Source organism: Periplaneta americana, chromosome 2 (assembly GCF_040183065.1).
Source record: "Periplaneta americana isolate PAMFEO1 chromosome 2, P.americana_PAMFEO1_priV1, whole genome shotgun sequence".
Lineage (NCBI taxonomy): Eukaryota > Metazoa > Arthropoda > Insecta > Blattodea > Blattidae > Periplaneta > Periplaneta americana.
In genome coordinates this window covers 9,646,476-9,669,930 of record NC_091118.1, presented here as the reverse complement: position 1 = coordinate 9,669,930, position 23,455 = coordinate 9,646,476, and the positions used below count along the sequence as shown (strand labels likewise).

The window sequence follows — 23,455 nt, the reverse complement described above, 5'->3', positions numbered from 1 at the left end:
ATCATATCCATAGCTAATATCACATCCTAAATATTTATAGTGGGATACTTGTTCAATCATTTGGTCATCAATGATTATTTTTGCGCGTAGAGGGTTTCTTCCACTAAAAGCCTTCACCTTTGTTTTATTTATCGAAATTTTGAGATTATAATCTTTACATATTTCATTTAATTTATGGGCAGCCAATTGCAATAAATCTTCGTCATAATGTAGTAAGATTAAATCGTCAGAGAAAATTAAATTGTTAATACTTGTGTCATTATTCAATCTAAGGCCTTTGAGTGTTAACATTTTCCACTGTTTCATAATGTCGTCTATATATATATATATATATATTAAAAAGAGTGGGCGATAGACTGCACCCTTGTCTAACTCCTTGATTTATTAAAATTTCTTCTGACTTTTTTCATCTGCTTTTATTACTATTTTGGTTTCTTCATATAAGCTTTGGATTGATTTTATTAGATTTATAATAATACGATAATTTATAATACTTTCCAATTTATTCCATTTTGCTTCTTAGACGTGCCTTCCTTATTGATATATCTTTCAAACACTTTGAATTGTGGTTTGCAAGGCCAAGATGTTAACATAATAATAATAATAATAATAATAATAATAATAATAATAATAATAATAATAATAATAATAACAGCCCAAGCTAGAAGCAACAGATTTGCAAGGAAACTTGATTTCTGGTTGACATCACTTCACACAAAAAATTCATTCATTCTATTGTATTAAATGAGCCGTTGAGATGTGAAGTGGTAGAACGTGAATCTTTTATGTTCGGGAATTTAAAGTTCAGGTTTGGTTGCATTTAAAAATCGTCGTTAATTATTTCACAATGTCTTCCTCAAATACAACATAAATGTGTGTTAATAAGCCATTGTTATTTTATTTTATAATCCATCCCTTGGCTCTTAACATGACAACCCAAGGCGTCGCGACCCATTCTTTGAGAACCATTGGTTTAGACCTGCCCGCCATGTAAGTAATCCACATTTTCGTGATTAGCTTTTCCCTCATCTAATCAACTCTATACTAGTCACTGTCCTTGGACTCCTGTCACTTAAGTATGATTTATATGTTGCTGCTTTTAACGCTACTTCCTAGCTTCTTCTGTCGCACCTTGATGCTTTTCCAGAATGAATATCTGGCTGGAAAATTCGCTAGTTCATAAACATTTACACGGTCCTATCGCCTCTTTTATTTCTTAACTGTTTATAAGAGTGGAATATTTTAATAACAGTTCTGACATATTTTTCATTAGCAGCAAATTTGTGAACTATTTCTTTTCATGTTAAACTTGGGGGACATAAACTTTGCTTTTTAAGGAACCAGTATAGAAAGACCCAATTGCACAGGACAAGGACAACACATCATGCCACACTTGCTTCTTAGACAAAGGCCATACCACTGCAAATGCCTGCACTGAAGGCAGATGTATTCGCCAGATGTTCAGAGATTCATTCCCTGAAGTCCTGACATCCCATTTCTTTGGAAGCTGCTAGTAAAATCAACCGGCTTATCGCTTTCACTGAGCATTAATGTTGCACACGTTCAACTTGTCATTGAGCGTATTTCAGTCAATGGGAATTCGAAATAAGACGCTAGTGAAATAAATAAGCAGCTTCATTAAAAAATTTTTCTGACAAATTGGCCAGCGAATAAGGAAGCTTGTTCAAAGCAAATACAAGCAGCACCATATAAATCACACTTCAGCTAGCCCCTCACCTAACCCATTCAAACTTTCTCGCTGTCCTCGGCCTCCCGTCACTTAGCCATCGCCATTTTCGTCTTTCAGATATTGCCAGTGCGGTTACTGTCGCTACATTGTGATATGTAATGGAGTACCCATATTTATCATTCAATTAAGTGCCAGGAATTTACTCTGGCAAATTTTCTATTAAGTAACTGCACAATCGGCGTTGATAGTAAGTATGAAATTCTATGTATACAGGAAATAAATAATTGTAAGTCATGATAAACTGCTTATCAATTTTGGAAGCAAAGCGTAGGCTGTAATTTGTAATTATATTTCCAAATTTCATTCATCACAAATTGCAGATGAAGTTGTCAGAGTGAGAACCCGGTTCTCCGGCCTGAGTATCAGAGTATTTATTCGCTTTACTCTGAAATTCTAAATTATTTTCAAGACAACATACTGGAACCTAATACCTACAATCTGTGCGTTTTCAAAGATCCTGTAGCAGTAGTTGTAGCAAGTCATAGCCTACCTTCGAACAATTTACTTCTCCCCTTCTATTACATCCAAGTCGCACGAGTAAAGAACAACATTCGTGCCGACTTAACATTCTTCAGGGATGTGTTGTTTGCACTTCTTCTGTTGTTGGTGACATTCATTAAATCTGCAAACATTCTGCTACAACTGCTATGAGCAAGGACCAGCACTCTTGTTCCTTTTAGCTTTTCCCCCTCATTTTCTTCCTCATTGAGTCACAGGGTTCACAGGGAAAACCACTACAACAACGATTATGGAAATAATGATCGGAAAATGAAAAAGATGTTGATCTACTCAGCACACAAAACTATGCGTGCAGTCACTGAATGGAATCAACAGAAACTCTCTCCTAACTGTAACCATGGTAACAACTTATCACTTACCGCTTCCTGCTGGCGCCACTTCTCTTCCAGTTCATCTCTGAGATTTGCCAGATCTTCCTCTATACACTGCAATCAAAACAAACTGATTCAGAGGAAGCGAAGTTACATTGCCTGGATGCTTAAGAGAGTAAATGGAAACCAGGAAACAATGATGACTACGATACAGATGGTGATGATGATATTGGTAATAATGATGATATAGTAGCCTATATTTAAAACAAGAGCACCTCTATCATATATTACTATGCAATAGAACTAAGATTGTACTTAACTATGTAATTTAATTACTAACTGGATCTCAAGGAATAGCTCTGGAAACAGTTCATCACTTACTATTTTGCATTGCAGCCTGTACTCGCACTCTATCAAATCATTTTCCAGTCTTTCCATCTTTCTGTCTTTAAACTGTAACAAGAAAATTACTTCAGCGGAAGCTCAGCGTGGTGATAGTTTGAGTAAAAACACAAGACTTCATGAAGGCAAAGTGACAACTATCATAATGATGATGATTATGCAATGTTAAAAGCACCAAAACTATAACCACAAGTAGACCCTACACATTGAACGAAAAGAGCTCGGGAATGCCTCTGATAAGTGTAACCATGGTAACAGCTCATCACTTACTGCCTCCTCCTGGAGCCACGACTTTTTCTCCTCCTCGTGTTCCTGTGTCAGCTGCTTGATTTCTTTGTTCTGTAAGTGTAACAAAGGCGGGTTCAGACTAACTTTCAGTGAGCTAGGTTCCAGTTTGACAGAAATAAGTTCCCAATAATAAACTAGGGCAGAATAACACAATAAAAAAACTGCAAATTAAACCTGTTATAAAAATGCGTAGGCCTATATAAATGTACCAGTAGCGATAAACATAGACTAGTGTGACAGTTGTAAAAACAGTAGCGACATATACAGCAATGTCACTAGTAGTGATAACTGCAGTCATGTTGATAGCAGTAATAGTAGCAAAAACTAGTTATATCAGTAGTAGTAATAGTAAGGATAATGGCAGTAATGTCAGTAACAGCAAAAATAGCAATAGATACAATAATATCACCACTAGTAATAATAGCGATAACTACAGAAATGTTAGTATCAGGAACAGTAGCGATAACTACAGTAACATTAGCAGTAGTAAGGAACTTAATATCATCAATAATTACAGTAATATCAGTAGCGATAACAGCAATAACTTCAGTAAGAATAACAGTAGCGACAGCAGGAGTAACAGTTGCAATAGTATCAGTAGTAGCAATAGAACCGATAACTGCAGTAATATCACTAATAGTAGCTATAACTATAGTAATATCAACAGTAGTAGTAGAACCGATAACTACAGTAGTATCAGTAGTAGTAATAGAACCAATAACTACAGTAATGTCAGTAACAGTAGCGATAACTACAGTAGTATCAGCAGTAGTAATAGAACCGATAACTACAGTAATGTCAGTAGTAGTAGAACCGATAACTACAGTAATATCAGCAGTAGTAATAGAACCGATAACTACAGTAATGTCAGTAGTAGTAGAACCGATAACTACAGTAATATCAGCAGTAGTAGTAGAACCGATAACTACAGTAATGTCAGTAACAGTAGCGATAACTACAGTAATGTCAGTAGTAGTAGAACCGATAACTACAGTAATGTCAGTAACAGTAGCGATAACTACAGTAATGTCAGTAACAGTAGCGATAACTACAGTAATGTCAGTAATAGTAGAACCGATAACTACAGTAATGTCAGTAACAGTAGCGATAACTACAGTAATGTCAGTAACAGTAGCGATAACTACAGTAATGTCAGTAGTAGTAGAACCGATAACTACAGTAATGTCAGTAACAGTAGCGATAACTACAGTAATGTCAGTAACAGTAGCGATAACTACAGTAATGTCAGTAGTAGTAGAACCGATAACTACAGTAATGTCAGTAACAGTAGCGATAACTACAGTAATGTCAGTAACAGTAGCGATAACTACAGTAATGTCAGTAGTAGTAGAACCGATAACTACAGTAATGTCAGTAACAGTAGCGATAACTACAGTAATGTCAGTAACAGTAGCGATAACTACAGTAATGTCAGTAGTAGTAGAACCGATAACTACAGTAATGTCAGTAACAGTAGCGATAACTACAGTAATGTCAGTAGTAGTAGAACCGATAACTACAGTAATGTCAGTAACAGTAGCGATAACTATAGTAATATCAGCAGTAGCAGTAGTAGCAGTAGTAGTAGTAGTAGCAGTAGTAGTAGCAGTAGTATTAGTAGTAGTAGTAGTAGTAGTAGTAGTATTGTGAAAACTGAAATTGTTTGTTCTCCAGCTACAGCAGGTCGCAATCTGAGTTGTGACAGTTTGTGTTTTTTTTCGTTACTGATAATCATCTAGTAAGTAACTGTAGCTATGGCAACAGCTGACACTTACAGCATCCCTCTGGCGCTCTGCTAGCAGGTCCTCTGCCATATCCTTCAATTCCTTGTCTTTTGCTTCAACTTCTGTTCTCAGTAATCCAAGTTCTTCCTCTTTACTCTATAATTAAGAACAAATCTGGTTCAGAGGAAACTCAGGTGGATGTGTGATAACTTGACTAGAAACATGACTACCATGATGATGATGATGGTTGTTATTATTATTACTTGATATGGGGCTATACTGAACACAGACATAGCGTATGCAGTGACTGCATGGAGCTTCGTAAGCCCCCTCGCAACTGTAACCATGGTAACAGCTCACACTTACATCTTCCAACTGGCGCCTCATCTCCCGCTCAGCTTCCAGTTCTTGTCTGAGGTTGGCCAGCTGATTCTCGTATTTCTGTAATAAAAACAATTGTGGGTTACAGAAAGCTCAGTTAGGTGACGTTGACTTGAAACAGCGGGTTTCATGAAGGAAGAAAACTGATTGCCCGGTATACGATACATCATCCGGCATACAGACAACAGCTGCAAACGTTAAGGGTTATATTCATAGACATTCTTAGCGCGGGCTTCCGGTGGATGATCAGCGAACTAACGTTTTTCGTATTCATAAACCAGTGTTAGCGATATGATATGATATGAATCCTGTACAAGTAATCAGTCGATAGCCGGGGCTAGTTTAGCACGCTCGTAGCGCGGGCTAGCGAAATGTCTAAATGATAAAAAAAATTAAGATTAGTTCTAAAATAAACCGGTTATCTCCCGGAACATCTGGATTTTCATAATGAACTCATAAGAAATGGGTCATAGATCAACTACATAGCCTACCAGTATAGCCTACAGGGTGATTCACGAAGATTTACCGTCAAGGAGCTTATTTCCGAAGACATTCTGAGCAAAATTGTCATATAAACATTTGTCCTAATCTCAATATTTTCAAAGTCACATTAATTTGAAGTTGTTCGTAAAATAACTTTTTTTTATTTAGTTTTAAGGGTAAAAGAATATTACAAACAGAGAATGAACTATTCAGAAGTATCATTTCTTTAATTGGCTAGTGTTATGAAGCTAACAATGTGTTGTCAGATGGGTTGTACAGATTTTGTTTTTCAATGTTTAACTAAAAATGACATCATTCTTACGCACTTATCACAAGAATTGTTACGAATCATATGACTTTAGGAACTTCATTCTTTACAGTTTCATTACGCATTTTAATGTACACTATATGAATTGTTGTGATAAATGCATAAGAAAATGTAATTTTGTAGTTATTAATGGAAAAAAAAAAATTCTGTACGAAGCAACTATAGAATTCACAACACATTTTTAGCTTCGGAATACTAGTTAATTAAGGAAATGATACTCCTGAATAATTCATTCTTTTTCTGGAAAATTCTTTTATCCTTAAAACTCTAGAACAATGGTAATTATTTTACAAACAACTTCAAATTAGTGTAGGGGAGAGTCGTGTAGTATCGGACATCGGGTAATATCGGACAGTGAGTTTCTTTCATCTACCACACGATGATAATACATGATTGACATGGTTACGTTTCTGTGATGTCGCATAGAGAAACGTAACCATGTCATTCAGGTACTACCATATGGTGGTAGCTGAAAGAAACGCACTGTCCGATACTACCCGATGTCCGATACTACCCGACTCTCCCCTAACTCTGAAAATATTGAGATTAGACAAATGTTTATATGACTTATTTTGCTCAGAATGTCTTCGGAAATAAGCTCCGTAAGGGACGGTAAATCCTCATGAATCACCCTGTATAATCTGAGTTTTGATGCTTGGGCCATGGACCAAATACCCTCCCAATACGTAAACCCCATGGTAAACTCTAAAATAAATGGACCATAGATAATCTAAAATAAAGGTTCCCAAACGTTTCGGTGGCATAAACCATTTTTGGGCAGGACTTTTGTTTGCGACTCCCTATTACTGTACCGATAGGCCTACTTAACCCCGTTCGAAAAGCGAAACCAAAAAATGACAATTTTACTCAATACCAGAGGATATCACACAACTTTCAATGTACCGGTACCTTCAAGACGAGAAATCGGAATATGCAAAGCTATTTTCCAATTTCCTTTGGCTTCTTGTACTGTCGTTCTTCGCTGATAGGCCTGCATCTTTCAAACACTCAGACACATCCAATACTAGTAGATTGTAAGGCCAAGATGTAGACAAGCGTAACAACGGCCAGAGATAAAATCAACACATTTATAAGGAAACTTGAATTCTGGTCGACATTACTTCACAAAAGTAAATTTAATTGCAGTGCATTGAAGAACTCATAAAACATTTAACTACATACAGTTTGGTACGACAAATACTGAGTTTGTTTTTGTGGACAAACAATTACTTTTGCACTTTTTAAACAACATATTATTCAGTACCTTACTGCAGAAACTGAAAAAAAAAAAACGAGTCGCAGGTGGTTAACGAAACCGACTTTAGAGAATTGCATTCAACTGGCTGATATTCTATACAGGAAAGACTCATTCAAATGAAATGTGAAAATTCGAAATCAGCCAATAAAACAAGTGGACAGCTTCAAATACTTTGGGGTGTACTATAAGCAGTAACATGAGCTGCTGCCAGGAAGTCAAAAGGAGGATAGCAATGGCAAAGAAAGCTTTTAATAGAAAAAGAAGCATCTTCTGTGGACCTCTGGAAAAAAACTAAGAAAGAGATTATAGAGGTGCTTTGTGTAGAATTTGGCACTGAACTGGGTAGAAACATGGACATTACCACAAAGTGAAAGGAACCGACTTGAAGCATTTGAAATGTGGATATGGAGAAGAATGGAGTGTGTGAAATGGACAGACAGAATAAGAAATGAAGCTGTGCTACAAAAAGTGGGTGAAGGAAGAATGATGCTGAAACTGATCAGGAAGAGGAAAAGGAATTCACTGGGTCACTGGCTGAGAAGAATCTGCCTACTGAAGGATGCACTGGAGGGAATGGTGAACGGGAGAAAATACGTGAGAGAAGAAGATATAAGATGATCTTGGACGACATGAAGATTTATGGATCGTTTGCGGAGAATAACACGAAAGTAGTAACTTATATAGGAAATATTGGAGAATGCTGGGTTTGCAGTGAAAAACCTGCCCTTGGGCGGAAGACTATGATTGCATTATGGAATGTTGAAAATATGCCTACAGAACAGAACGCTGAAGAGTTTTGGAGCAAGAGAATGCAAGAATACATCGACCTTGCAAAAGAAGGTAGTACATTTTTGGTAATATTCACAACCTCGCATTTATGCAAAATAAATATCTTGTCTATCACTGCCATCAAAACAAAAGCGAGAAATCTCTTTGTCTTTGAGAAGCTACTTTCTGAAAACAGCCACACTTATTGCATTCAATATTTTTCACATTATAACAACTGAAATATTTATTTTTGTTGCGTGCAATGTTGTGTTTATGTTTCCAAGTAGAACATAAATGTGTGTTAATGAGGCATTTTTTCGCTTTATTTTATATATCATCTTGCGACCTCCGTCAACTCTTTACTTGAACCCTAGGCCGTCGCGACCCATACTTTGGGAACCACTGATCTAGACCTGTTCTCCCAGTACGTAATCAACATTTTCACAATTAGAGATAAAAGAAAAGGGGGACGGATCATCTACTTCCCCAGTACATAATCCACAGCAGGCTGGGTATATTGCTAATTACATTCTGTTAGAGAGAGTTCACTTCCTAGGACTCGGGACATTTTTCAATACTGAAGAAGATCCTCAGGAAATTATATAGGCCTACTTGTGAGCAGTTATGTCATGCGACACAAAATTACTTTTACAGCTCAACCATTTTTGATTGGTTTACTAAAACATAAACCTCTGATTGAGGTTATGATTGATATGTACATCTATTATAATTATCAGGCAGTACATCTGATTTAACGATATGTGTCAGAGGAAGAACAATTGTTTGTATGCATCTGAAGTCTGACTAGTGGAATATGTAGCTAGTCGGCGATGTATGTAATGAAGGGGGAAAGGAACTGGCCACACTATCCCATTATCTCCCGACTTAGTTGCCTCATAGCTGGTGCCTTCTTGGCTTCACTTGTGAGTTTCAGACCTGACTTCGGACAATTCACCAAAGAACAACTGTACTTAAGCATTTACCAATACGAGTAAATGCTGGGTAACTTTCGGTGCTGGACCCCGGACTCATTTCACCGGCATTATCACCTTCATATCATTCAGACGCTAAATAACCTAGATGTTGATACAGCGTCGTAAAATAACCCAATAAAATAAAATAAAATAAAAAACTTAAGCATTCAATTTCTACTTTGATGCTTATTTTGTATTACAGCTTTAATGCAGGTAAGTGGGAGAGCAATGCCATTTCCCTTCTCTAACCTTGCTGCAGTCCTCTGCCTCCTGTCACTTAGCTATCCCCTCACCTAACCCACTCTACGGATACGTACAAGACGAAGCCTAGCTTGTTATTGAGCTCGTCGCTCGTAGGCTAGTTGGTCGCTGGGCAGAAAACCAGTGTGATCAAAAAGAAGCTTCTTTGTCAGTGTATCTGAACTTACTCCGCTTTTCAAAATTGTCTTAAAAATAACAATTTTCAAAATTGTCAGGATGGACTGTATTGGTCTTCGGGATCTCCTAAACGTAGCTTAGATATTTTGACACTTTAAGTGCAGAAATAACAATGTAAATAATTCCAGTTTTCTGCAAAGCGTTTTCTGTCACAATAAAACCCTTTCACTATATCTCATTTAGTTTATTCGAACGCAAACAGAACTTTGATAAAATAATCTGCATTAATTGCCAAAAGTCAGCACCGATAGTTATCTGAAGTTTCTAAAATCGTCACCTACTGTAAAACATCAATTTTTCATTCCGAAATTTACTCATTATTGATATGCATTTCACACCACCTCATTGTAGTGCAGAGGTCAAGAAAGCATGGAACATTATCTCTACGCCCCCCAAGAGCCTTTATAGTATGTGAAGCGGCTACATTTATGTTTATTTGTATCCATTTAAAATTCTACTTCATCTCACTATTTCACAAAAAGATATAGCCTAGGTTTTGTGGTGGGGATGAGCCTGGTTCCAAACATTGTAAATATTTGAAATTAATCTTTCATAATCCATTATACGCTTCGAAATGAGTAGCAGTAGGCGCTTAGCACGTGGGGAAGTGTGCACGGACTCTCACGATGGATGCACAGTAAAGGCATTTAGATCGCAGGTAGCTGGAAAAAATGAGATCCATTCTGCCAGCTACCAGCGGGCTAACAGGCTAGGTAGCAATCGACAGAACACTCTTCGTCTTGGACGTTCCCATTGCCTAACGTTTAGGTATTTCTTCCAGCAAGGTAACCAGTCAGACTACCAGCTACCAGCCAGGATCCGTCTTGTACGTACCCTTAGCCATCCCATCACCTAATCCACTCTAACCTTGTCATAGTCCTCGACTTTGTGTCACTTAAGCGAGATTTACGCTGTGCAGCCCTTAACGCTACTCCCTTGCTTCGTTTGTCGCCGCCTTGACCCATTCCTGGAGCGAATTTCTGACTGAAAAATTCGCTAGTTTGTAAAAAATTAGACGGTGCTGATTTCCTCTTTATTCCTTAAGAGTTTAGAAAAGTGAAATATTGTTTTATTAATATTAAAAGTGCAATCCTCACAGTTTTTTTCTTTTGTAATACTAGTTAATGACTTTTTAATCTTAACCTCTGAGGGGGGGGGGGCATAATTCCCCCTGCTGTCCCTAAATGACACCTCTGCTTTTATGTAACTAGCAATCGAGGTCCCAAATTCAAATATACAGAATAAAGAAATATAATTACAAAACAAACAAAGAGAAATAGAAATAAAATAATACAAGCAATATAAAAAGAAGATACAGTAGTATTAACAAAATTTGAGACCGAATGAGCAGCGCTCGTGCTCGGTCGCAGTTCAGATATAATATTAAAATAAAAAATAATAATAATATAAATAAATAGGTAAAATAAAATAGGAACTAAAATATAATTACATCGGCAATGGAATTATATAATATAATATTAATACTAGAGAAGAATAATATCGCACGTGAAAAGTAGGATTAATATATATTTCAAAATTATAGAATACAAATATAATATAGGTTGATTAATTCATACACAGGCTAGGCTATAAATTTATTTAATCAAATTGAAGATATTAACACGTTTCTAATTTTCTTGTTATATGTTAGTGAGTTACATGTTAGAAGTTCTGGGTGTAATTTAGTTAAAGCATTGTACAAACGAGGGCCAAAATTTATGCTATGCTTTAGACCAGCAGATGTGAGATATTTAGGTTCTACTAATGTTGAATTAATAAGAATTAATAAGAGCAAAGACACGACACATCTCGTTGCACGTGCGTCTTATCAAAATGTGGCTTGTAATCAGGTCGCTATCTGATAGTCTCACGCATGCGCAGAAAGCTGATCTGTTTGCCAGCCGCTCTCTGATTCATTCGCTGAAGTCCTGGCACGCCGCTTCTTTTGTAGCTGCTGCTGGTAAAATCAACTAACCTACCGCTTTCAGGGGGCGTTAAGGTCGGACGCGTTCAACTTGTCAGAGAGCCTATACTTTAATCTCTAAAAATTCAAAATAAGACACTAGCGAAAGACATAAGCAGCTTCTTTGAAAAAATTTGTCAGCGAAATGGCGGCCATTAAAGAAGCTTGTTCAAAGCAAATGAAAGCAGCGCCATATAAATCACACTTTAACTTTTCGATAGAGATGATGATGATGATGATGATGATAATGATGATGATGATGATGACGACGAATGACGAGGCAACAGATCACACTTACTTCGGCTTCCCGTCGGTTCATCCGTCTCTCGGCGTCTATATCTTGTGTGAGCTCTGTTTGCTCTTTCTTGTGTTTCTGTAATAAAAACAAATCTGGGTTAGAGAAAGATCGATTAGTTAGGTCACAGTACGACCAGAAGCAACATGTTCCATGAAAGAAAAGCCGATGGCCCGATATGCAGCATTGGGAATACAGACAACAGCTACCAACGTTTACTTAATATTTAGACAGAGGTTTTCACATAAGACGCAACCCAGTTCACCTGTATCAGCAGACCACCCAGGCAGACTAACCACCTGTAAGCAGGATCCTATTCTATAATCACGTAGATTTCCGGCACTGGACTAGACTCAAGGCTTGGTTCTCCATCCTCATATCAACATCAAAGAACTTCTCCAAGGAAGGCACAATTTTACCGGAAGTCAATGTAAATGAGACTAAACTGAGACCACCATCCTGCCTATGGTTTTCTACACGTCTTCCTAAAATGATAAGTAAAATATCGTGATGATCCATGGATCTTCATGATGAGTCTTACAAGTATCAGTAGTCAACCGGGTATACTTTACACAAGGGGGGTAACTTTACACATTTCTAGAAAAATGTTTAGAAGGCAGCACATTACAGACAATGTGTAGCAACTCCGTGGAACTGATTCTATGTGACAACAGCACGTATGTGTGGTAGACTGAAGTGTGTGCCATTATTAAAACTGTTATACACCATTTTTCTAGAAATGTGTAAAGTATCCCAGTCGACGCTAATGGGTGTAATACCAATAGTAATAACAGTAGTAGACCAAGTGACAGTGATACTATTGACAGCATTATCAGTAGTAGTAACTATCAATACAAGGAACAATAGTAGTCTATAGCATCAGTAGCAGTAACCGAGGATGTACAAATGGCAGTAACAAAAGTAGTAATAACAGTAGCAGTACAGATGGCAGTAGTAATAATGTCAGTAATATCAGTTGTAGATAGTAATAGCAACAGTACGAGTGACAGAAGTAGAAACACTAATATCAGTAGTAGTAACAATATAACTGACAGTAGCAGTAATGATTGATATCAGTTGTAATAACAGTAGCAGTACAAGAAGCAGTAGTAATGGCAGTAATATGAATAGTAGTAACAGCGGTAAAGGTAGTAATATCAATAGTAACTCAATCACAGTAGCAGTACAAGTGGCAGCACTAGGGGTAGTAATATCACTAGCAATACAAATGCCGCTGGTAGGCTTACCTGCAACAGCTCAACGTAGTCTGAAAACATAACGAAGTTGCTTCTAGACGATTCTTAAAGTGCCTCCAGCTGACTGCAGATTTTCCATCCTTGGGTGGAGTTAAAGATAATGAGTAGTAAGAATAAAGCTTAAGTACTTTCTCAAGGTTTATACTTTTGAGTATGAGCACTTCCTGTGATTATATACTCGTAACCACTAGAATATACTCATATTCGTAAGAATAAAGACATTCTACCTAACCCGAATATATACTCATCTCTACAGCCTTTTTGATCGTTTAAAAGTTAGTATGTACTCGTGTTACCTATGCTCTTTGACCACATTGCACCGTGATGCTCAGTTTTTTTTATAGACTTTCACATGCTATCCGCATACTGTAGTAGTTTGTGTTTTGCTTTTTATAAATAAATAAATAAATAAATAAATAAATAAATAAATAAATAAATAAATAAATAAATAAATAAATAAATAAATAAGTAAATAAATAAACTAATTAATTAATTAATTAAATAAACAAATAAATAAGTAAATAAATGAATAAATAAATAAACATGAAAGAGAGAGAGAATAAGATAAGTGACATTAATAAACAGGAAACAAGAAAATAGTACTGGGAAATCGTCATTACAGGATGTTGGATAGAGATTACAATTCATTTGTAGAATTCCAGTTATGCTAATTCTGTTTTTTATTATAGAGGGTTTTATATATATATATATATATATATATATATATATATATATATATATATTGCAATTCAAATTTTACAAAGTAAACTGTAATTGTTAATTATATTTAACAATACAATCTAACCTTATAATTTGATAGCTGTTCATATTTTTATAGGTTATGTTTTTTTTATGAATAACAAATACGTGTTTAACCTTTTTTCACATTCACTTTTGTGAAGCGTTAAAGGCTTCTGAAGTTCACGTCTTTTTCTATATTTTTTCCGTGAGGTACTACATCGTTCATAAATTCTGCCATTTTTTTTTTATTTAACTTTAAACTGAACACAAATCAACAAATATTCAGAATTGAGCCTGTTACAAACCATACTCAGAATAACATGAGAACGAACTTATAAATATGAGAATATACTAGCTTTTATTCTTATCAAGCTTGAGTATATATTCTGTACAAGATGGACACTTGAGTATATTCTACTATGCTTCCATGTTATGAGTATGTAATCAAAAATGAGTAGGTACTCAAATGTTTTTATTCTTATTAAGAAGAGTATATACTAAAAAAAGTCCAATATATACTATATACTCATGTTTATTCTTACCATGGAATGGCTTACGGTCTTAATTATACAAAAATACATAAAGCATTATTCTTATTTATATTTTACTCGTAATTGTATCATTATTATTATTATTATTATTATTATTGTTATTATTATTTTCCAAGATTCACACTCAGCATGTCCTAAATGTTCAGTAGTGTGTGCGGATAAGTGACGAATTCACATTGTCCGATTTTCGGAAAGTAACTGCACAATCGGTTCAAAGTAAGTAGGCTAGTTATACTTCGTTTTCTATGTATACAGAAAATGAATGATTGTAAGTCATGATAAAGTGATTATTATTTTTAGAAGGTGGGTTGTATTTTCTAATTATATTTCCAAATTTTGTTAATCACAAATTCCATATGAACTTGTCAGTGTGTGAACCCGGTTCTCGAGCGTGGGTAGCAGAATATTTACCCATTTGATTCTAAAATTCTGAATATTTGAACGCCCAAGAGCTGGAACCTAATACCTGCACCCTGTCCGTTTCCAAAGATCCTGTAGCAGTAGTTGTAGGAAGTCACAGCTTCGATCAATTTACTTCTTTCCTTCTATTACAACCAAGCCGCACGAATGAGGAACAAAATAGGTGCCGACTTAACATTCTTCAGAGATGTGTTGTTTGCACTACTTCCGTTGCCTCAGTAAATGAGGCGTTCAGAGCTAAAGTGGATCAAGTCACAAATTTGGATAAATTGAGTTTAATTCATTTTCGGATTATCTGAAGTTGGATTTTTTCTGAGCAGTAATGGATCAAGTCTTAATTCCAAGCATTCGCGGTAGGTAACACCAGTCACTTTCGGCTCAGATTATTTGTTCACGATGTTCTGAGCATAGTGGATCAAGTCACCAAAGCGTTGCATCAATTAACACCACAATTGTTTATCTATCTATACTAATAATAAATCCGTAGCCGAAATTTTTCTGGTAATTTTCGATTTTCCAAAAATAATTGGTCATAACATATATAATTAACCACCCTGAAACCGAAAATCGCTTTTTTGAAATTTTTGTTTGTATGTCTGTCTGTCTGTCTGTCTATCTGTATGTTTGTTACCTTTTCACGCGATAATGGCTGAACGGATTTCGATGAAAATTGGAATATAAATTAAGTTCGTTGTAACTTAGATTTTAGGCTATATGGCATTCAAAATACATTATTTAAAAGGGGGGTTATAAGGGGGCCTGAATTAAATAAATCAAAATATCTCGCTTATTATTGATTTTGGTGCAAAATGTTACATAACAAAAGTTTCTTTAAAAATAATTTGCGATAAGTTTTATTCCTTGAAAAATTTTAATAGGGCTGATATTTAATGAGATAAATGAGTTTTAAAATTAGAATAACTGCCATCTAAGGCCGTGTAATGAATTAAAAAACAAATGACTTCGTCTTTAAGGGGCCTTGGACAGCAACAATCGAAACCTATGAAACATAGCCTACAGAGAATGTTTCTGTGTTTGAATGAAGTAATATCGGAAGCTAAATTAACCGATTTGTATAATTAATTATTATTTCATCATTGGAAAGTGTAGTTTCTCTATATGGACATAATGCTATAATGTTATTACAGTAACTTCTGATATAATATAATATAATATAATATAATATAATATAATATAATATAATATAATATAATATGTAATTTTTTTATAATATAATTTAAGTTATTTGAAGGGTTCAGAACCATAGTGGGCCAAGCGCCATTTACTGAATACGTAGAAAACAAGGGTTAAAATTAAGTTATTACCATAATTCAATGGAAACCTATAACAAGTAAAATAAAATATACACATTAAATCTAAATGATGTCAATCTTCATTAAACTATAGTTGCATGTAATAACAATTAAGAAACATGTTAAAGGAATTGTCATTGCACCAAATGAGTGTCTCTGGACCAAAATGATCGCATTTTAATTGTTTGGATGCAATTTAAATTAAGTAACATATTAAACGATTTATCCTTCTATCAAACACGAACGTTCCCTGGATCAAATGTCCTATTTTAATTATGTAATTACTTTATATTTATTTCTAACGGGTGCAGCGGAGCGCACGGGTACGGCTAGTACTAATAATAAATCTGTAGCCGAAATTTTTTGGTAATTTTCGATTTTCCAAAAATAATTGGTCCTAACATATGTATACAATTGACCACCCTGAAACCGAAAATCGCTTTTTTGAAATTTTTGTTTGTATGTCTGTCTGTCTGTCTGTCTGTCTGTCTGTCTGTCTGTCTATCTGTATGTTTGTTACCTTTTCACGCGATAATGGCTGAACGGATTTCGATGAAAATTGGAATATAAATTAAGTTGGTTGTAACTTAGATTATAGGCTTTATGGCATTCAAAATACATTATTTAAAAGGGGGGTTATAAGGGGGCCTGAATTAAATAGATCGAAATATCTCGCTTATTATTTATTTTTATTAAAAATGTTACATAACAAACATTTATTTAAAAAGCATTTCCGATAAGTTTTATTCTTTGAAAAATTTTGATAGGACTGATATTTAATGAGATAAATGAGTTTTAAAATTAAAATAACTGCCATTTAAGGCCGTGTAATGAATTAAAAAACAAATTACTTCGTCTATAAGGGGCCTTGGTCTACAACAATCGAAAGCTATGAATCATAGCCTACAGAAAATGTTTCTGTGTTTGTATGAAGCAATATCGGAAACTAAATTAACCGATTTGTGTAATTAATTATTATTTCACCATTGGAAAGTGTAGTTTCTCTGTATGGACATAATGCTATAATGTTATTACAGTAACTTCTGAGTGAATTGAGGACAGTAAGATTAAAATAGCTTCTTATGCACAGAAAACTTGATAGGCTATTCTGTGTATTCGTTTCCTGTATTTCTTAAAATAATGTTTATCTCAGAGAATTAACGAACAACGAGAGTGTATTGATTTAGTATGCAGTAATAATATGTTAGCTTAGCATTTCATTATTTTATAATCCAAATTTTAACTATGCTCAATTGAATCGAGTTAAAATACATAAAATACATATGCATTAAATGCAATGCAAAAAAAATTTGGGTAATGAGCCAAGCAGATTATGTTGCCCTGTTGTAAAATAAAATTTGTTCCTCCTGAGATTCAAGAGCCCCCCATAACAAATTGAAAACTTACTTATCGGGGTACATCCGTTATCAACACACTTTTTATATAATATAATATAATATAATATAATATAATATAATATAATATAATATAATATAATATAATATAATATAATATAATATAATATAATATAATTTAAGTTATTTAAGTTATTTGAAGGGATCAGAACCATAGTGGGCCAAGCGCCATTTACTGAATACATAGAAAACAAGAGTTAAAGTTAAGTTATTACCATAATGCAATGGAAACATCTAACAAGTAAAATAAAGTATACACATTAAATCTAAATGATGTCAATCTTCATTAAACTATGGTTGCATGTAATAAAAATTAAGAAACATGTTAAAGGAATTGTCATTGCACCAAATGAGTGCTCTCTGGACCAAAATGATTCCATTTTAATTATTTAAATATAATTTAAATTAAGTAACATATTAAACGATTTATCCTTCTATCAAACACGAATATTCCCTGGATCAAATGTCCTATTTTAATTATGTAATTACTTTATATTTATTTCTAACGGGTGCAGCGGAGCGCACGGGTACGACTAGTATTTTATAAATCTAGAATTTGAGAATGGAGCAATAAAATTATTACTAGTGAAATTAGATAATCCACTAGAGCAAGTTAACTTTAAGTCCTATTATCTCAAAACTATGTCTCATGGATCTGATCCACTTTAGCTCTGAACGCCTCAAATCTGCAAACATTCTGCTACAACTGCTAAAAGAAAGGATCAGCACTCTTGTTCCTTTCAGCTTTTCCCCCTCATTTTCTTCCTCATTGATTCAAAAGGCTCACAGGGAAAACTACTACAACGACGATTATGGAAATAATGATCGGAAAATGAACTTAGAGTTCATCTACTTGGCACGAAAAACTGTGTGCTCAGTGAGTGAAAGAAATCAACACAAACACTCTCTTAACTGTAACCATGGTAACAGCTTGTCACTTACCGTTTCCAGTTCTTCTCTGAGATTTTCCACATCTTCCTCTATACACTGTAATCAAGATGAATTGGTTCAGAGGAAGTTAAGTTACATTGTCTACAAGCATAAGATTGTAAAAAGAAACCAGGTAACAATGATGATTACCATACAGATGCTGATGGTGACTTTGGTAAAAATGATGATATGGTAGCCTATACAGTATTTCAAATAAGATCACCTCTGTCACATATTAAACTAATTGTACTTAACTATGTAATTTAATTAGTGACTGAATTTCAAGGAATCGCTCTAGTAAATGTAACCATGGCAACTGTTCAATACTTACTATTTTCTGTTGCAGCCGGTACTCGTACTCTATCAAATCATTTTCCAGTCTTTCTATCTTTCTGTCTTTAAACTGTAACAAGAAAATTATTTCAGCGGAAGCTCAGCGTGGTGATAGTTTGAGTAGAAGCACAAGATTTCATGAAGGCAAAGTGACAACAATCATAATGATGATGCTGATCATTATGCATTGTTAAAAGCACCAACACCACAACCACAACTACCCATTGAATGAATAGAGCTCAGGAATGCCTCTGATAAGTGTAACCATGGTAACAGCTCATCACTTACTTCTTCCTCCTGGAGCAAAAACCTTTTCTCCTCCTCGTGTTCCAGTCTCAGCTGCTTCAGTTCTTCGTCCTGTAACTGTAATAAAGACAGGTTCAGACTAGCTGTCACTCAGCTAGGTTAAAGTTTGACAGAAAGAAGTGTCTGATTATGAACTAATACGGAATAACACACACAATAAACAAATGAAAAGAAAACCACTATAAAATGAGTGTGACCTGTATAAAAAATGCACCGTGGGTGGACTTTGAACTTTTGAAAGTATGGATGAAACATCGATACCTTCCCATACCACATGCATACGGGAAAAAAGTACTTATATCTTTGAAAATAAACTCAACATTTTAACACGCCACTCTGTAAAAGAAGAGAGACACTATGTCGAATCGAAAAATCGAAGGAGAATTGGGAGGAAAATTTAAAAGGTACGCAAAACGCGTCCTTGCAAGGGGTTGGGGGCTGTACAAAACTAAATATGTGAGCTCCAAGCCTGTTGGCCACTAGTCTCACTCCGGGTTACGCTGCTCCCCTGAAGGAGCTCTAGAAAATTTTGAAGGGGAAGCCGAAATTGGACGTAACTTCTTAGGTACCGGTACCACATACGCGAGGGGGGGGGGCTGAGATTGATCAATTGATCACGGAACGGGGCGAGGAGGAGTTGGCTGGTGTTTGCCGTTAGGATGCAAGACGCCGTCATCTGTTGTTCGATGACAAAGCATGTGAAATCTAATCTGCAATTTGAGAGGTCCCTGTCCTTTCAATTTGCGAGACACGATGTGAGCATTGCCAAAGTTATATGGCCGAATTTATTAAGTAAGAGTTCCATATAGTACACAACACTGCATACTGAATAATTAGCAAAGCAACATCTTTAGCACGACTCGTGGCTTGTGGGCCATCCAAAACACTGACCTTCATCCCTTTGACCGCGAGTCCTTGTATGATGGCCTACTATTATAAATAAGAAGCAGTTAACGGGGATATCAGTCATAACAACTTCATAAAATAACATAAAAATCTACGAAGTTATTAAAATATCATCACTTGGTCCAGGGCGCATCGGAATTTGGTGCAAGATTAATTATTTTAATACGTTTCTTAGTTCCAATTGCATTGAAATAATTAGAACGGGATCATTTTTGACCAAGGAGCAAGAATAAATCTTTTAAAATGTTTTTAAATGCTATTGTATTTAGATAATTAAATGGGATGATTTGGTCCAGGGAGCATCCGTTTTCAGTGCGAGAAAAATTCGTCTAATATATTCCTAAATTAGTCTTGAATACATTCATTAATAAATCACTCCAAGCCAATTTAAAGTATAGCGTGGATGTGCACGACGAAAATTTTTTTAGTAGACCCATTGCCATCTATGTTGACGTTAATTAGACCAATGAAAATTATCATGATATATAAATATTATTTTGAGAAATACAGAAAACGATCAACTCATATGAAGCGTTTAGTTGCAAAATCAGATATATCACTAAAACATAATTTTTCAGTATGAAGGAAAAACGTTTGCAAGGAACCAAGGATTTGCAACCAATACTATTCTTTGATCATACAAATCCATGTGATGTATCTGGCTTTGGAGCATTACAGTGCTATAGCAGTTGTAGAATCATTATGTATGTATTTATTTTTATGTATTTATTTACACTGCAAGTGGGCAAGCACCCGGTGGCAGTGATACACACAATATAAACAATACACAATACAATTATACAATACACATTACAATTATATACACAATACAATAAAAATACACAATACAGTTTAACACAATAATTACAATTAATAATAAAACATAAAATAACCTAATTTTACAATACAACCTACATATGTATAGGCCCTACATAAGTTTCAATAGTCTTTCACTTTACTCTCATCTCACTCACTGTAGTGGCACTATGACGCATTTCACTGACACTTTAAGGACAAATTTCACTGACGCCCTATAACACATTTCACTGACACTATAGAACACATTTCATTGACGCTATAAATTATCACTGATCGGAACTATTCACTGCACTGTAAAACCATAACTTCACTGACTCACCTCACTTCACTGATACAACAGTTCAAATAAGACAAATAATTACACCCTTATGCATACTTATAAACAGAACTACATCTGGTAATCATTTCTAATCTAAGGCCCTCTTACACGCCATTTTTAAATAATTTACAATTCAAACCAAGGAAGTAATTCGTCAGGCTAAATAAATACATGTCACCTTAAAAAATTAAATATTAAATGTCACGTTAATTTTAATTTGCACTTTATACACAACTTTTTAAGTTATTCTTGAATCTCCTTAAGGAAGGACAGCCCTCAAAGACCGCTGCAGGTAGGTCATTCCAATCATTTATAGTTCTATTTAAAAATGAGAATTTACCTACATCCGTTTTCTGTTTCCTACATTTGATTTTAAAATCATGATCGTTCCTACCATAGTACGTTGGCTTTTCTAACCGAGCCGTTATGTCTACCCATGCTTCCTGACCTAGATTATGAAGATATGAAATATAACATTAACTCATTTTCGAAAAAATGTGATGTATCTGGTTTTGCAACTACACGCCTCATATAAGTAATAAAAATAAGTAGATCAGCTTTATGGAATAATTCTGTGGCTTTCGGGTAAAGGGGTACAGGCCTAAGTCACTTTTTGTCCAGGTGGAATTTTGTTCCCCAGATGAACACACAAGTTAAATTATACAAGTGGATGTGGAAAAAATCAAAGAATACTAGCAGTTGATGTGTTTTATTTGTGTAGGAAATTATTTGTAATAAGCGTTCCAAGTTTAATTTTCATTTATCTCCGAACTCATTTTTATGACTTATGTCCCTTTACCCAAACACCACAGAATTGATACTTAATAATGAATCGCGTGTATATTAGTAAATTTATTTCATCTCTCACTTTCATTCGAACACGAAATAACGCAAATCGAATCAGGCATCAGTCCCGTGTGTGGTGTGGGAGGATTTAGAAGATTCAATGGCTACAGATATGGTCTTGCCTTCTCTTCAGCTTTCAGGTCACTCACTCTCTGAATGGAATATAGTCTGCGTAAAAAATATGTCAAAAGAAACCTTAACCACTGCTCAAAAAATAATCGTCATTAATTTACGTTCCTCTAGCTGTAGCTATGGTAACTACAGACAACTGACGATCTCTTACCTTTTCTAATTGTTTGTGCAGTTTTATGAGTTCTTCCTGTTTGCCTAGCAGTTCCTTCTCCTTCGTGTTCACAACTCCCATCCCCTCAGATTCCTTGTTCTTCTCCGCTCCTTTGTCCTCCTTCCCTGCTTCCAAGTCGATTGAGGATATCCCGTCCTGCACCTCATTGAGGTTCTTCACCTCCTCAACGAGTGGCAGGACTTCCTCCTCCAGCGTCTTGACTAGATCCTTCAGCTCAGCAATTGAAACAATATTTGTCATCCTGCACAGCCCAAGCAAAAAATACGACTCCATAACAACCATTAATTATCCTTAAATATAATTTGTATTCTCTTGTGACCTTGCAGTGAAACGTAACCCTAGTTCATATTCGCTTCAGGATGCAATGAATGTGCAAAGAATGAGTTGGATTGTGGCTGTGAAGGACGCAGCTTCCTTGCAAGAGCTTGCCTTCGCTCAAATACAGCTTCAGCTGTGCACAACTTGTACTCATCTGCATGCCTAGGTACTTTAGCCTATTAGTTTCAGAATATCACGGTGACATGGCTAGGTTAGCTTCCTTCCCATGCATAGGTGGATAGTCACAAACAGATCTAAATTCTTATTTCGCAGGCCTATATTTAATGATGTTTATTGACTACCTTACAAATACTGAACAATTTTTCTTACGTTCGGAGCAGATATGGCCTACTGTTTTCTCACAAACATAACATCGTCCTACAACACGATTTAATGACAGCATTGCCAACTCATCGTGACATAAACACGCTAGGTGACTAAAAAAAGAACTATTCTGTTAAGTTATGCTTCCTTGCCGATCAATTTAAAACGTTTATAAAAAATTGAAGAGAATACGAAATGCATTATTGCATATCGACCTTAAGTAGGCTAATATTTATGTTAGAAAAATAGGGCGAACAATTTCTGATCAGAAAAATACTGGAGACTTGGTCATGATCAATTTAGAGCAATTTTTTGTGGTGTGAAGCCGGGATTCGTTGATGAAGTAGTTTATATTAAATAATATAAAACGATATATTTAACTACCACCTCTGATTGAGGTTCTGGCTGATATGTAGGCTGCATCTATTATCAGGCGGTACATCTCACTTGACGATATGTGTCAGAGGAAGAA

The 23,455-nt window shown here is 35.3% G+C and overlaps 1 protein-coding gene across 11 annotated transcripts in view; it reads right to left on the bottom strand.

Annotated features, from left to right (window-relative positions):
- LOC138712887 (M protein, serotype 2.1-like) overlaps nucleotides 1-23,455 on the bottom strand; it is a 63,430-nt gene that overhangs the window by 5,189 nt on the left and 34,786 nt on the right. For 6 of the 11 annotated variants that reach the window (XM_069844637.1, XM_069844639.1, XM_069844633.1 and 3 more), the window contains 9 exons: nucleotides 19,130-19,204; nucleotides 18,840-18,911; nucleotides 18,521-18,565; nucleotides 11,886-11,960; nucleotides 5,361-5,435; nucleotides 5,046-5,150; nucleotides 3,253-3,321; nucleotides 2,962-3,033; nucleotides 2,629-2,694 (listed from right to left, as the gene is read on the bottom strand). In XM_069844637.1, coding sequence (XP_069700738.1) covers nucleotides 2,629-2,694; nucleotides 2,962-3,033; nucleotides 3,253-3,321; nucleotides 5,046-5,150; nucleotides 5,361-5,435; nucleotides 11,886-11,960; nucleotides 18,521-18,565; nucleotides 18,840-18,911; nucleotides 19,130-19,204 — 654 coding nt within the window. Of the gene's footprint in view, nucleotides 1-2,628; nucleotides 2,695-2,961; nucleotides 3,034-3,252; nucleotides 3,322-5,045; nucleotides 5,151-5,360; nucleotides 5,436-11,885; nucleotides 11,961-18,520; nucleotides 18,566-18,839; nucleotides 18,912-19,129; nucleotides 19,205-22,320; nucleotides 22,583-23,455 lie in introns of all 11 variants that reach the window. The other 5 variants (XM_069844643.1, XM_069844651.1, XM_069844657.1 and 2 more) reach the window with 4 other exon arrangements.